Source organism: Anoplopoma fimbria, chromosome 17, assembly GCF_027596085.1.
Source record: "Anoplopoma fimbria isolate UVic2021 breed Golden Eagle Sablefish chromosome 17, Afim_UVic_2022, whole genome shotgun sequence".
In the NCBI taxonomy this organism is placed as follows: Eukaryota; Metazoa; Chordata; class Actinopteri; order Perciformes; family Anoplopomatidae; genus Anoplopoma; species Anoplopoma fimbria.
Window position 1 is genome coordinate 6,707,916 of NC_072465.1, and position 15,425 is coordinate 6,723,340.

Consider the following 15,425-nt stretch of genomic DNA (forward strand, 5'->3'; position numbering starts at 1 on the left):
TGTGTGTGTGTGTGTGTGTGTGTGTGTGTGTGTGCTGCAAGTCTCAGTCCTAGCAAAGTCTGTCATTCATTCTCTACAAATCTCTTCGTCATTCTCTTTTTTTGTCCACTTTGAAGTGTCGGCCACCAGTCCTCATCTTGGGGTAAAAAGCGCACAGTGATGACATTTACAGGAGACTGGAGTCCAGCACGATGAATACAGACTTGGTTCTCGATGAAGCAAATTTGACCAAAAAAGAAAAGGAAAAGAATGATGTCCTCTGTTGTTGAGGACAAGTGCTTTATTTGTATCCATACCGATTTTTCCTCTCATCTAAACCCAAGGCCTCCACAGCCTTTTTCAACACTGTACATCATTTTGTGTAGTCTCTCTCTACATCCCCCCAGGATTCACAAAACAAAAGACAAAAAAAAAAAAAAAAAAAAAAAAAAAAAAAAAAGGTAACAATGCGCTCAGGCTGGCTCCCAGTTTGTGAAAGATGTAAATTCTTCTCTATACTGCTTAACTACTGAAACAAGCCAAAAATAGATGTTAAACGAAGGGAGGGGATGTGACTGAAAAAGATAATGTGCTTCTAAGTTTGTGTTGCTCTAAAAATAGTACAACCAACAGAACGAGGAGGAAGGAGGGTTTTTATCTACAGAAACATCTCTCAGATTGACTTTCATCTCGGCTTCATACGCTTGTTCTGCCTCCATTGCCGTCTTGATCTGAGACTTGAGGGTGGAGGATGAGATTAGGAGGAGGATGAGGAGGTGGAGGAGGGGTGAAGGTCAGTCTTCCTGATAAAAAGGACAGCGAGTGGAAAAAGGACAAAAGACTGGGAGGGGTCTCTGGGCAACCTCACTGGTCCGTCCTTGCTTTCTTTGGACCAGTAGCCTTACTGCAAGAGCACACATGAAACCAGAATAAGTATTGCATGTTTTATTCATCAGTGTAAATGTTAAACCTGTCTGAACAGCGCGAAACGTAGATACTGTACTTACGTATCAGGAGAGGTGCCTGGTCTTTTGGCGGCGGGTTTTGCAGAGCCGGCATCTTTGCCAGATTCTAAAAAGCAGAAACACAGTTGAAATATATCTCTTTATCAAACAATTAATTCCTCACTTACAAACATTTGAGAATTAGTTTGTGAATCTGTGTGCTCACCTTGCAACCATCGAACTTGGGTGGCGGGACCGTAGCCCTTCTCGTTGCGGGCAGCAATGCGGAAGATGATGGCTGGCTTGGTGGTGTAGTCGATGTGGGCGTTGGAGAGGCTGGACGACTGCACCAAGCAAGAGGGGTTGGGTCCACAGTACACGCGCATGAAGGCTAGCTGTGCCGGGGTGGAGGCCTTGGCCTCGGCTGTCTGGTTGCTCTGGATGGCCAGGTACACAGAGTACTCGATGATCTTCCCCGACGTCACGGAGGGCGGCTCCCAGGTCAGGTGGGCACCGTCTGGGCTCTGCAGAGGGACAGTGGACGATTACTACTCAGTGTCTGAAAGCTGGTGTTATCGCCATGTTTTACACACCAGTATGTCAAATCCCCAACTAAATAAGAAGGAAACAAGGGAAAGGGGCTTTACTGGTGTGTTTACCTTGCTGATTTTGATGGCGCAAGGTGCCCCTGGGAAGCCTGGTAAGCAAGTCTTGAAAGCAGATATCTCAGAGAAAGATCCACGGCCACAAGCGTTGATTCCGGCAACACGGAACTTGTAAGCTGTGCCGGGCTGCAGCTCCATTTTCTTCATCTGGCCGTAGTCTGGCATGATGCCAGAGTCATCCTACCAAACAAAACACGGATTAGAGATGCACTTAGCACGCTAACATGATGTCATCTGAGCATGAAAGGAGAATCCTGAGAAACTTACATCTCCTTGAGAATCATCTCCTGGCATATAGAAGTGGGTGACCACCATATTTGTCACTTTAACAATTCCAACATCAAACCACTGGTTCTCTTTTTTTGCAACAGTCTTCACTGGGGTTGGTTGAGGGGCTTGCTTCTGTAAGAAAACAAAAAATATAAACCGTTACATTTCTCCTCTCTTTGACAAAACTGAGCCAGCCAGATGTTGTCCAATAACTCACCTCTCCCTCGATCCCATTGGCGACCTCTGCTAGAGCAGCTGCTGCTTGCAGCTTGGCTGGACTTGCCACCGACACAGAGGGTGCAAATGTGCTTGATGGAGCAAGTGCTGTGGAGTGAAAAGGAAACGTCAATCTCAATTCAAAAAGACATCCAAAGTAACTATCAAAAAAGGCAATAAGTCTTACTCTCAGCAGTGGTACGTGGCAGCAGTGATGCCACAGCACTGGTGACTGCAGCAGCCATCTCGTTGTGCCCGTTGCTCTCGACAGAGGGGTCGTTGAGGCTGTCAGCAGGGGCCAGGCCTTCAGTGGGCAAGTTTGTGTCCACGCTGGCCTGCTGTGCCGCAGCCTGAGCCTCCTGCAGCTGTAGCTGCTGCTGCTGATGGACCAGTGCTGCAAGCTCCTGCTGGGTCAACATGATGGGGATGGTGGTGGGCTGCTGGCTCTCTCCAGTGGAATCGCCCTCGTCTATAAACAGAAAAGATATTGAAGAATTCATACATTGACAGCATCATGAGAAACTGTACAATAAATATAGAGTTTGGATTAGCTGCAGAGCTAGAGCCAGCTTCTGCCGAGGAACATGTCACTGTTAGTTGTTTGGAAGTGAAAGAATACATGAATCCTTCCGTGCCTTTTCCCCACTTTACTAAAGACAGATCACAATCTATGACACTACATTTCAAAATCAAAGCAAAACAAAATGGTCAGAGAGATCTGACTATGTTGTACAGGACCATGAGTGGACTCACTCATTACTGCTGCTTGCTGGGCTGCCTGAAGGACAGCCTGGATGGCGAGGGCCTGGGCTTCTTCAGTGGCTGCTGCCTGAGCAGCGGCCTCTGCTGCTGCAGTCACAGCTAGCTCCTCGTCCGACAGCCCTGTCACCATGAGAGTGCTGCCCTGACCCTCAGACATGAGCTCTGAGGGCAGATTCAAGGCTGAAGCTGTGGCTGCTTCTCCCTGAGAGAACACATTACGGGTCATATACGGACTCTATACATCTTTGATTGAATGGACTTCAAGCCTACACTGGCCTTGTGGGACATTACACTGTTATTTACCTCTGCTTGCGTCTCCATAGCGGTGGCTCCCTCCTCTGCAGCTGCAGCTGATGCGGTCTCATCAGTTTGCATGGGTTCCTCTGTGGAGCTGGCAGCAGTGCTCACACCCTCTGTGATTGATGAGATCGACTGGAGAGAAACAAAAACATACAGATTGGTTGCAATGGGAATTCTGTTTCAGGAAGACATCTGCTGAGATTACCACGACTCAGCAGTAGTGCTTAGATCCCTTGTTAATTTTGCTGGTATACTCGTGCATTTCTTACAGGTACGGAGGGTCCGGGGGCTGGTGTGGACTGAGTGACAGTAGTGATGGCTCTGCCCTGAGTCGTGGTAGCCATGACAGCTGCTGCTGCAGTGGTGGTGGTGGTGGCGGCGGCGGCCACTTCTGGACTGCTCGTACCTTCTGCTCCCTCCTCTGTCTGCTGGGCTGTTGATGGACACAAAAACATAATTAAAGTTTGACCTTTAACCAATACATTTATTTCACAATCAATTTAATAATATTACATGTGGGTATACCTGTGCCTTCGCCTGTCTCCATGTTGCAGGTGGCAGTGGTGGCTGTGTTGGTGGTCCCAGTTTCGTGTGTTTCACAGGGTGGGTTGGAGCAAACCCTCTGGACCTGGCCTGTCGCTGTGCTGGTCTGATCGCCACCCATGCTGGAGGTGGCTGTGGACGGGGTGTTGGTGGTCCCTGTCTCGTGTGTTTCGCAGGGCGGGTTGGAGCACACCCTCTGCACGGTGCTGGTCTGGCCAGCGTTCATGGTAGATGACGACTGGGTGGCTGTGTTGGTGGTGCCCGTCACGTGGGTCTCACAGGGTGGGTTGGAGCACAACTGCTGGACTCCTCCCATGTTAGCTGACGCTGTGGTAGCTGTGTTAGTTGTCCCGGTTTCATGGGTCTCACATGGTGGGTTGGAGCACACACGCGGTGTGGACATGTTTGATGATGCCGTTGTGGCTGTGTTGGTGGTGCCCGTTTCGTGGGTCTCACATGGCGGGTTAGAGCACACCTTTCCTACTCCCATTGCAGAAGAGGAGGTGGTGGCTGTGTTGGTGGTTCCGGTCTCGTGGGTTTCGCAGGGGGGGTTAGAGCACACCTTTCCTACTCCCATTGCAGAAGAGGAGGTGGTGGCCGTGTTGGTGGTTCCTGTCTCGTGGGTCTCGCAGGGCGGGTTAGAGCAGACCAGGGTGACGGTCCCGGAGCCTTCTCCAGCTGCTCCAGCCTCACTAGAGCTGGGCTGCTCAGAGGTTGGTGAAGCCAGGATGGACACTGGTAGATCCTGCACTGGTTGAGCTTCGACACCACTGGGAGTTGTGATCAGAGTCACCTGGGTGGGCTGGTTCTAGGCAGAAGACAGTAAATCAATTTAAGTCATACAGCTCAAAAAGGAAGTTCTTTCATACACTCTCCCTAAATCTTATCCCATTGTTTTACTAGCAGTAGCTCTGCCATTGTATTGTTCTGTAGCAACAGAAATGGGCATTAACACAACAACATTTACAATCTTTTTCTTAACTTTTAATATATTAATTAAAAGCTTAGGGCATATACTGCTGCCACAATGATTACAATGCTAAATACAATCTGATGGACAACAAACTGCAGGGTCTAACCTGCACTGTCATGGTAGAGGAGGTCAATGTTGAGGCAGAAGTCAGGTTGGTCTGAGCAGCTGATACAGTTATGGCAGCTGGGCTGATGACCTGGCTGGACAGGGTAGCGATGGTTCCCAGTGTGGTGATGGGGGTGACCAGAGAGGCGTTGGAACTGTCCACGGTGGCTCCTGCCAGGCTTGAGGAGACTGTACCAGGGACTGTCCCAAGAGTGGTGACACCTGGAAGTACGATAAGTGGCATTAAAAGATGAAAACTAAAAAGGGTTCAGAGTAAATTTTACAAAGTACAAAATCTGTGATAACTCATATTTATGTGATCCCTTAATAATTCATTAAAAACAAATCACAAGAAAATGTGTATTCTTACCAGTAGTCCCCTTGACAACCAGAGTTGTGACGGTGGGCTTAACAGAAGATACTGTCACGGGGGTAACGAGTCGAACACCACCGACTGTGCTCATAGGCACAGTGCGCAAAATAGTGCCAGGTTGCCCAGGAGCACCCTTCAAAACCACCTAGAGACACACAATTAAGGATCAGTCTCCTCGTGTGCAACATAAATGATGATAGCTATAAAGACTGCTGCAAAGAAACAGATTCACTTTACCTGTGTAAGCCCCTGTTGGCCGGCTGCAGTGGCAAGTTTGGGCATGGCAGTGATGATTTTACCAGGAGTTCCAGTGGTCATCACCTTTGTGGTAAGGATTGTGATAGGCGTTTTCATGCCTGCACTGCTTGTCACACCTGCGAGGACAAAAGCATGTATGGCTCAAGTTAATTTTCATCCGATTATGCCAAGTTAAGACACACACACCTAAATACCAGGTCTTGGTTTATTTAATACCTGCGAATAATTCAGAACATTTGTTTTTATTCACACTGATTGCCAGACTACATCATCACTACTTATGTGGTGGCATGCAACCACTGCTCATCTGAAAATCCAACCAGATGACATCAAATAACAAAAATCATGTGAACCAGATGGTTCAGGCCTTGCTCAAACATCCCTTTTTTTCTAGTACTGTTCTAAGTCCTAAATGTGCATGGTTGTTGTGATATGTAGATATTACAGTAGACTTACGTGAGTTTAGACCTGTAGCTCCAGACTGGGTCATGATAGCTGACATTGGGATGGTTTTGATAATGGTGGTGCCCTGCTTAGTGGTGTTAGGAGAGACACCACTGATGTTGAGGATAGTGGGCTTGTTTCCTGCGCCTCCTGCCTGGGAAGTGGTGATGATGGTTGTGGGCTTGCCATCTGCGGAGGTCACCAGCTTCAGGATGGTGCCGGCTGGGAGGGGACCCTTTGTCTGGGGAGAGAGGCACACGTTATGCAAACCATTTGGAGAAGGACATCTGGTGCCTGTCTCAGGAGTTTTAAGCTACCTCCTATTTTTTTCTGCACTCATGCATATAGCTGACCTGTATGAGCTGTGTGAGAGGGTTAGTGGAAGCCTGGCCTGTGATAGCTGATGTCTGCACTGGCTTGGTTTGTACCACAGACATCATCTTGCCAAGGTTGGAGATCTGCCAACATAGGAGAGAGACTCAAGTTCATGAGTTGCAAGAAAACATTGGACAGCACAGGGAGTTCAGGAGGGAGCTGGACTGATGTGGCTCTACAAATCATTCCAGCCTAAACTGACCCAACAGTCATGCAGACCACTAACATCATGCGCCCTGTTTTCTTAGTTGAGGTCTCCAACAGTCACTGTAGTCCAATCTTTACTCCCTCCCCCACTAGTTAAAGCTCAGTGCATGTCTTCACAATCTTCGGACAAGACATAATAAAACAACAAACATGTGAAAAGCGCAATTTACAGAACCCAAAATGTACAGCACGCATTGGAAAGCACCAGAGGATGCTTTTGGAGCGGTGGTCCAGTTTGAAATTGTGCTACAGAATCTCACATCGTCCTACTCTCTTACCAGAGTGCCACTGCCCCCCATGGTGAGGGGACTCTTGACCAGGGTGATGGTCTTGGTGACTCCTCCAACCACAGTGGTTACCACCTGGGCCTGCTGGGCCACTGTGACTGCACCAGACTTGTGCACAGTAATGATGGGTCTGGTGTTGGTGGGGGAGGACGCAGTCCCTGTGCCCACCTGGGCCGCAGCAGTTTTCAGCATCCGGGTGGCCGGGTTACTGACCTACAAGCACAACATTATTTTCAGATTTGACTGGGGATAGAATGCACACAATATTAGAAATGAGAATGTTAAGTAAGACATGTACCATGATTGGAGAAGCCATTTTCATTGTGGTTGTGCCAGGGGAAACAGATACTGTTTTGAGAATGGTGGCACCTGCAGGAACATTGAGGACAGTGCCTGCAGAAGAGGGCGGGATCTTCTGTGTTGCTGCAGCTGCTGCAGCCAAAGCTGCCATGCCACTCATCTGAGGGCTACTCCCAATTGGCTGAAAAAACAAACAAACAAGAAAAACACATTATTGGACACATTAACTCATCTGATAATGATATATACTGCAGTGAAAATCTTTAACAAGATGAAATGCAGTGCAAAATTGCTGCTCATACCGATCCTTGGGTTGTCTGGGCCGGCATTACCATACGAACACCTGGTGGGAGGGATGTCATGGTGACAGGGGATTTCCCAGGCTGGCTGGGGCGGACTGTGACAACAGATGTGCCTGTGGCAGACTGTTGTGCTGCAACCTTCAAGACAGCTGTAACATAAGATAACCGATCAGACTTTATGTGCAGCGTTTCCGAGTTTGGTTTAGTGATAACAATGGACTTTGAAGGGTTTGAAGAAAGGAATCATTGGTCACTAGTGTAATAATACCTGTCTGGGTTAGGCTCTGAGCTAAGGGTGCTGCAGCAGCCAGTGCAGGGCTCTTTGGAGAGTTCAAAGGCTGCACAGGGGTGGCACTCATGACTGGCGAGGCTGCAGCTGGAGTTGCGGGGATGTCATATTTCTGCAGCTGCAGTAAGTAGGTGTCAGCAGTTGAGACGGCGCCCCAGCTCACCTCAAGAGAGTTTGTGTTGGCACGGACTAACTGCACCCTGGCAGGGGCGTGTGGACGCTCTGAGGAGGACGACAATAAATTTAACAACTATGGCACTATTTGACAACCTGAACCACATAGGTCCCTGTAAATGACGAAACTATGTTACAGCACACTTACCCGTTTCCAGGTACCAGAGGTCTTTACAACAGACTTGGTTGTTCCAAGCTTTACGATAACCGTCGCGGCCGCTCCAAACATAGAGTCTAGAATTGATGGCCACAGCACAGTGTCCAGCACGGGCCCTAGGGATGTTGTCTTCAAGAGTATCCATCAACACTGTCTCCCAACACATGGAGTCTACAGACAAACATGATGTGGTACAAAAATTTACATTAGAAAAGGCTGTTTTACTCAAACCTTTTCGAAAGAAACGTGTAATGAATACATTTAGACAAACCTAGATTCAGGCAGGCAAGAGTGTTTGTGCACTTCCACTCCTTCTCGTGTGTGGCCACTTTGACATCGTCCATTACCAATGGAACCCATCCTCCAAAAACGTACATCCTGCACATTGAGAAAAAGAAATCAGTGAGATGCTGCTACCAAACACAGCCTGATCTTCCAGGAGTTCTGGCATGATTAAATACAAAATTCAGTGTGATATTGCTAAGGTGAAGCAGTTATCTCACTTGTTTGTAATGGTGGTGGCAGAGTGAAGACTTCTGGGGAGCGGTGCTGTCCCGTTTACTGATGGTTTGTTCCATGTCAGGGTATCTGGAGACAATGACCAGAAGCAGGATCTTATACAAAAGCCTAATTGTATTTTGACATGCAACCAGATACATTAAAGTACATAAGGCAAATTCTCACACATCAGTGTCGACATTGACTTTTAATCCTCTCTAAGGATCTACACCTGTTGGTCTCAACGGGCATAAATAGCAGCACTTTTTCTGAGTGCTATAATTTTTTCGATTTTAACTTCTAGAAACCTACCAATATCAAGTGTCCACAGATCTCCAAGGCGACAACCACTCATCCCTCCGTAGATTATCAGGCGAGATTTCCTGCTTGTCTTTTCTGTGTATACCACAGCAGTGTGGCTCTCACGAGGAGGAGGCAGAACGCCATATGTGATTGGGATATCCCATCCAACCACACTGGAGCCCGCACGAAGCTCAAGTGTGTACAGATCATTCAGGTATCTGCAAATGAAAAACAGACAGAAGTCACAATCATGTTGCTGGCTAAAGGAGGAACTCAAGCATCGTGTGCAGCAAAGGGCCATGCTGGTAAAACATCTGTACCTGGGAATGTTGTTTTTTGGGTCTTCGCTATCATTGGCTAGTCCACCAAACAGGTAGCATTTATTGCCAACCAGCGAGAAACTGTGGCCCAGACGAGGGCAAGGAGGGGGACCATTCTTCGGGTTTTTTGCTTTCAACTTTTTCCATTCCCATCTGCTGGCCTGTAACAAAAACCATGGTCAAAACAACATATTATTGTCGTGTCTTAGCAGAAACTGTAGCAAACAGAAGCTGACTTTTCATTTTATTTCTCATTTTTATTTTCCGTTTAACATTTATCTTTTCCATTTTCTAGTGGCTAAAAATCAATCTGGACTCTGGTTGACAAAAACCTGATCGGAACATATCCATTTAATGTTATAACCAGAAATAGAACATATTTACAACCTGAACGTTGTTCATTGTGCAGAGTGAAGCTTTTGCAAGAACAACAATAAAGACATGATTTTGGCATAGTGCACTTGTCTGAAGCAGAATAACTTGGGCTGCTTAGCATCGAGTTCATCCAGTTGCTGGAACTTGGTGAACCCTCTAGATTCTGAATCATTCAAGAAAGAATCACTATGCATCCAAGAATCCATTGTTTTTCTCAGCTTTAAGAGATATTCAAGTAAGACATTGTGGAATGGGAATAAAACCTTTGCACCGCATAAGTCATTTTATTTAATTCTCTGAAATGCACACAGTATGAACCGACTCAATGGCACCCCTACAACTATGCAACATGTAACTCCTAGTCTCCATTTGATCAATCAGGATTCCTGTTTTCATTCAACTGTGTTCAATGGCTTACTACCAATGTCTATCGCTGGACCGCACGGAACACATTTACATGCACAACAGTGAAACCCAAAAGGTAGAATGATGGATTTACTTTATTTTATTTGCCTTTCCCTCTGCTTAAGTAAAAAGCTACACCAATTTTTTTTTTTAACTATAACTGCCATACTGATTTCCAACTCTTTTTTTACTTCAACAGTCTCTGCAGATAGACAAGCTCAAATGTTGTCATGAAAATGTGCAGAAATGTTTTCCCTTTGTTCTGATCTTTAAATGTGAGCAGGACTTCTAACATGTAAAATGTTTGTTTGTATTGTAAACAAACTGGTCTCCATTTCATGCTAGAATGACATTCAACACCAGCTATTTCAAACAGAAAATATATACACATGCCATATAAATCTGGTTCGAAGTGAACATTATCTAGAATCTTAACTGAACACAAACAATTGCATTGTCTTAATGTGCATAATTTAATAAAAACCTTTTTTCCCCCCATGGATGGATTACCTGTAGTTCATAGAGATCGTTGCTGTACTTTCCGTACTCCACCATTCCACCAAACACCAGCAATCTGGTACCATCACAGACAAAACCATATGCAGCACAACCAGGGGGAATATCACCGCGGACCGCTGGGATAAACCACTGGTTTGTTGCTGGAAATTAAAACACAATAATGATACAATTCATTAGTAAGGCTCACTCTTTAAAGTCATTGAAATTATGAAGGAAGTTAATGTTATGACCTAAACATGGCTGTGAATTTCTGGTGTAACCTCTAAACAATTCTCTTATTCACATTATAACATAAACCAAAATCGGCATTTATGGATAGGGATATATAATGCGAATTTGCTGAATTTGTCGGTGCTTATTGGTTTACGTGAAGGAAATTGGGGCAGAGGATATACTTAAACCAACCAGCATCATCCATTTTATTTTAGCCCGCCTTTTTTAACGTGCATTATCACTCTTTCTCCAGTAGAGGGGGTCCAATTTAAGCAGACACGGACTTACTTGGCCTGCTGAGGCCTGTACCCTACACAGTTCTGCACATCATAAGTCGGTCTTTAGTTATGAAATAGATCTGTTTTGAGCGAAGATTAAATGTGAAAAAACGAGTTGTACGTTTATTTCACTTCTGCAGACCGTCAAGTAAAACAAGCGCTTACTGCAAAGAATAATCGGCAAAGTTTCACAAGCAAAGTTTATCTTACCAGTGTTGTATACATGTAATTCATCCACAATCCCTTCGTTTCCACCGCCAAAGACGACCATAAGCTCCTTTATAGCAACAGCCCTGTGCCCGTGCCTGGGCCGGGGAACGGGACCGGACCATCCGAGGACCCGTTTCCACCGCGGCTGCAGAACCGCCGCTGTGGTCCCGGACACCGCGGAGCCAGGGGCAGACATGATTTCTGTCAAAGATAATAATTACGGAACATTAGTATTCACTGCTGAAGTAATCTCGTGGTGTTTGCACGTACCGACCCCAGACAGTCAACATGAACCGACATGGCCGTGCGACGCTCGCCAACTTCTAAAGCAGCTCAATGGTTAGCTCTGTTAGCCGTTAGCATTGTGTTAATGAACTAATACCATCCTAAAAACAGGAATACAATCGGAGTAAGAGCTTGCAAGAAACCACTGGTCAATAACCCACAACACATGTTTGACGTTGCAGTTGTGCTAATAAAGACAAAGAATCTTTCATACAGGTTAGTCTTAGTTGTTTGTAACCATTGAATTCAATCCATGGAAGCCGCCATCTTGTAACCAAACAAACCCCCGCTAACGCTACTGCCCGTCTGAAAAATGGCGGAAGCGAACGAAAAAGAAAAATAGATGAAAGCTAGCCAGCTATACCAACAAGGAAAAACACTTAACAAAAAAACCAATTCAATGAAATGATGGTAGGCCAACCAAGCAGAACAATGGCCGGTTGCACCACGAACTTAATCCACAGTTAGGACTGTGAACAAGAGTCGGCTATTTTCATGCCTCTCTGGGAGTCGCCATATTGTAGCTAACGAGCTTAGCATCCTCTACAATCCCTTTAACGTCGTTATTACAACTACGAAATACTAGAAGTGTATTTTAACAGCTGCAACATCATGAGAGGCACTTACCTCAAGTGCCCCTGAACGACTTATTGTAATATTCAAAAGGATTAAGCCCAAGTGTAGTAATGTAACGGAGTCCACCGTTAGCTGTTCTCCGTTAGCACTAGCGGCTACTTTGCACAAGCTAACACGTTAGCTGTAAGGCTGGCATCTGTCAAAGCGTCGCCAAATATTACAATTAAATGCAATGCAATTGCTTTATATTCTGACATGCACATTTCACCTGGTACAAATGTCGTTGCAACAGCACTCTTAAACCCCGGCTAAACCGGGTAAAACTGCATAAACAGAGTGTTATTATGTTTCATGCCGTCTCTGGAAGCAGCCATCTTTTCGACAATCGGCCTAGCTCTACAACTCCCACAAGAAAAATGGCCGGGCGGTATGCCACAACAAAACATAACAAACCGAAAAAGGCGCTAATATTTCTGAGTTTGACTTACTTATTTCGATGCAGAAATTGCAAAAACACGGGTATGTGGTCTTATCTCGCGGAAATAATCCAAATTCATTCGATTTTTGAAGAAGTATTTCCTCTCATGCCTGCCTGGAAGCTGCCATCTTCTTGACAACCAGAGGCGGAGGAAAATGGAAGAGAGTTGGCGTCACCCAAAGTAAACATGGCGACGGAGACCCGCTCGCTTACCATTTCCGACAGAAACGCATATTGTTTTGTCACTTGCCATTTTGAAAAGGCGACTGGTTCTCTGTATAGTGGGCTGCTTTGAAGAACAATTTAAATCAATTTAAAGTCAACATGTCACGAGTTTCAGAAAATTACAACAACTTGTGTTATAGTACTAGGCTTATTGTCCCTTAGTAAAGATGGCGACATCCGCGCCGATCCACTTTTATTTTAATATTGATGGGGATGCTGATTTTATTCCCTACTAAACCTACTTAGATATCCCTATACATGCACAATAATAGTGTAAAAGCACTAATTTACAGATTAATGCTCAAATGAAGGCTACTATACAGTTACCACGCCCACACCCATCGTTAGTGCGCCCTCCGCTGATACAAGTACTGCATTACCATCAACATCAATTAACAAACCGTCCCTCTTTCTTCATAACAGTATATGTTCAGGCACATTTCTTCTGGACTCACTCTGAAAAGACCGAGAATGCTTTAAACTGTGGACGTTCAAGAAAAAGTTCGGTTTGTGTTTTGTCAGTAAACTGAAATGGCAGTCTATTTCACAAGATATCCCCCAACAAGATATACTTGACTTGTTTGCTGAAGCATTCTATGAACACGTTATGTACGAATAAAACAGGGCCAGGGGGTTGTTGTTTTCATCAGTTAAATATTTTATTAAATGAATCAGTGACTGAATAAAAAAAAACATTTCTATATAAAGTAAATAACCATAGTTATAACGTAAAAACCCGGCACACCCTAACAGGAGTTCATACTTATTATGTCTGATTAAATTTATGCTCAGGTTGATTATAGGCTGATTGCCAGACTCCATGCGCCAGTAAAAATAGTGATTGTGAAATGTTCTCATAGGCGCAACAAAGTTCATGTGAGAGACAAGGACATGTCAATCAATCACAAACTCCAGACAGCCTGGGACGGTCTAATCACCTTACAATCAAAATCAGCTGTGTGGGTGGGCCTGGGATTTAAATTGGGTTGTTTTAGTGTGTTTATGGAGGAGTAATGTTACAATACCAAAGCTAGCAATTAATGATATATCAACTGACAGATGAAAAGGTCACAGTACAAATTAAGACCAGACACCAGTTACATTTCAACAATTGTATTATGTATAGAGTACAGCCACTCCCTCCACATTCTATCCCATCTCACATGACCGGTGAGGAAAATGCCTACATGTTTGCATTTTTCTCTCTGTACATTGTCTTATACCATCAGAATGTAATCAATTTTGTTCAGAAAGCGATTTTTAATGTATAGCTACAACATTGCAGTAAAATAAATCCCATGCAGAGGCTGAGTTCAGAGCCGAATTAAATGACGTGCCCTGCTAATGAGTGACAACAACATAAGGCTGTGCCCATCAGACAGGCAATCTGTTAAATCTTATGAAGACTACTAAAATAAGATAAGCCTTTATCGATCCCCATGTGTTGGAGCAGCGCAAGACAGAAATAAGTACCGATAAATAGAAGAAAGAGTAAGTTAAATAAGGGGAATTTACAACTAGTGTAAGAATAGAAGTAAAAATGTGAACACACAAATCAAATGAATAAACCAGAGCAATAAAAGATTGGGTAAAGAGGTAAACTGACATGGTGGGTTTTATAGCAGCCATTGAAAAAGCATAAATAGTTGTACACCAATAATACATCATGTGCTAAAGTAATGAAATGTAGTGTTGTCTGCTTAATATAGCAGCAGTTTAACAAATCAATTGTCCAGCAAGGTGAGACAAACCGTTGTCAAATGTAGTTCTATGGAGCGTACTCCCTTTAATCAAAATCTCTTCTTTCCTTTGTTATTCAGCAAATCTCTTTCCGGACCAGCAGAGGGATTTATTCAGAGTCAAAGAGACTCATTATGCACACGATTAAGATTGTAATTCCAAGAAAAAGTACCTACATTGAATCTGTCTACAGAAAGAAATAGTGGAGATATCTGAACTTCCAAAATAACATATACCATTTAACTTAATGAGCAGTCAAGGATTTGGATCAAGGGCATGCTTCTTGCCTGTTCTCACGTAGGCCTACCATTCCTTTTCATTATCACACAATCAGTCAGCACGGGTTGATCAGGTCAGGGAGCTCAGACAAACACCTTGACTTACCAAACCGTTCTGAGCTGCTCCGGTAATGGTTTATACAGGCTAATAGTCTTAGGAAATGACATTAAAAGCCTAAAGCGATCATCATGTAAAATCCTCACAAGTGACGTGGATCAAGGATGATGGCAGCTGGGGGTGGAGGTTTTTGAGGCAGTGTAAGTTGGTTCTCGCCTGTATAAGCATCCCAGCAGATTAGGGTGTGAGCCTTTTTGACTGAACATGTTTGATAGATGTTATCACATCTATCAACCTACATTTCATTGCCGTATAGAGAAATGTTGGAAGGCATTTGCGACAAATATAATCTTAAGTCTAAACAATCATTATTATACAGAAGTCATAAAATCATATCCAGTTAAACAGGGTTACAAGGTTATTTTAATGCCGTTGTACAACAAGGTTGCACAACGAAAAGCCGATTGTAGTCCCATTTTGCCACACAAGAAAAACACAAAAACTATAAGATATATTGAAGGTGGAGGATGAGTTAAGGAGTCTCACGGCCAGAGGACATAAGCTGTTTTGAACATTTACATTGCTATGTTTTAATTCAAAATGTTTATTATCCTTATTGCTTGTGCCCTAAAGATATTTAAGATGGGATGATATGCAAAATCCTTTTAACCTGCAAAAAAGATTAAAACAATGATGTAAAAATACTTGTTGAATTGATGGTTGACATTTTGTTTTTCATTT

The 15,425-nt window shown here is 44.4% G+C and overlaps 1 protein-coding gene across 1 annotated transcript; it reads right to left on the reverse strand.

Annotated features, from left to right (window-relative positions):
* Window positions 1–2: 2 nt before the first annotated feature.
* Window positions 3–12,543, reverse strand: hcfc1a (host cell factor C1a). The gene is made up of 28 exons (XM_054617866.1): window positions 12,394–12,543; window positions 11,045–11,245; window positions 10,335–10,483; window positions 9,045–9,205; window positions 8,734–8,942; window positions 8,427–8,511; window positions 8,195–8,301; window positions 7,915–8,094; window positions 7,572–7,814; window positions 7,304–7,452; window positions 7,000–7,182; window positions 6,693–6,914; window positions 6,186–6,290; window positions 5,845–6,073; window positions 5,368–5,504; window positions 5,128–5,275; window positions 4,759–4,979; window positions 3,662–4,487; window positions 3,406–3,569; window positions 3,140–3,268; window positions 2,828–3,038; window positions 2,262–2,543; window positions 2,076–2,182; window positions 1,856–1,990; window positions 1,583–1,768; window positions 1,150–1,447; window positions 987–1,050; window positions 3–883 (listed from the first exon to the last, which is right to left on the reverse strand). Exons 2-28 carry the CDS (start codon window positions 11,238–11,240, stop codon window positions 844–846), a joined length of 5,166 nt encoding a protein of 1,721 aa, XP_054473841.1. The 5' UTR covers window positions 11,241–11,245; window positions 12,394–12,543; the 3' UTR covers window positions 3–843.
* Window positions 12,544–15,425: the final 2,882 nt, after the last annotated feature.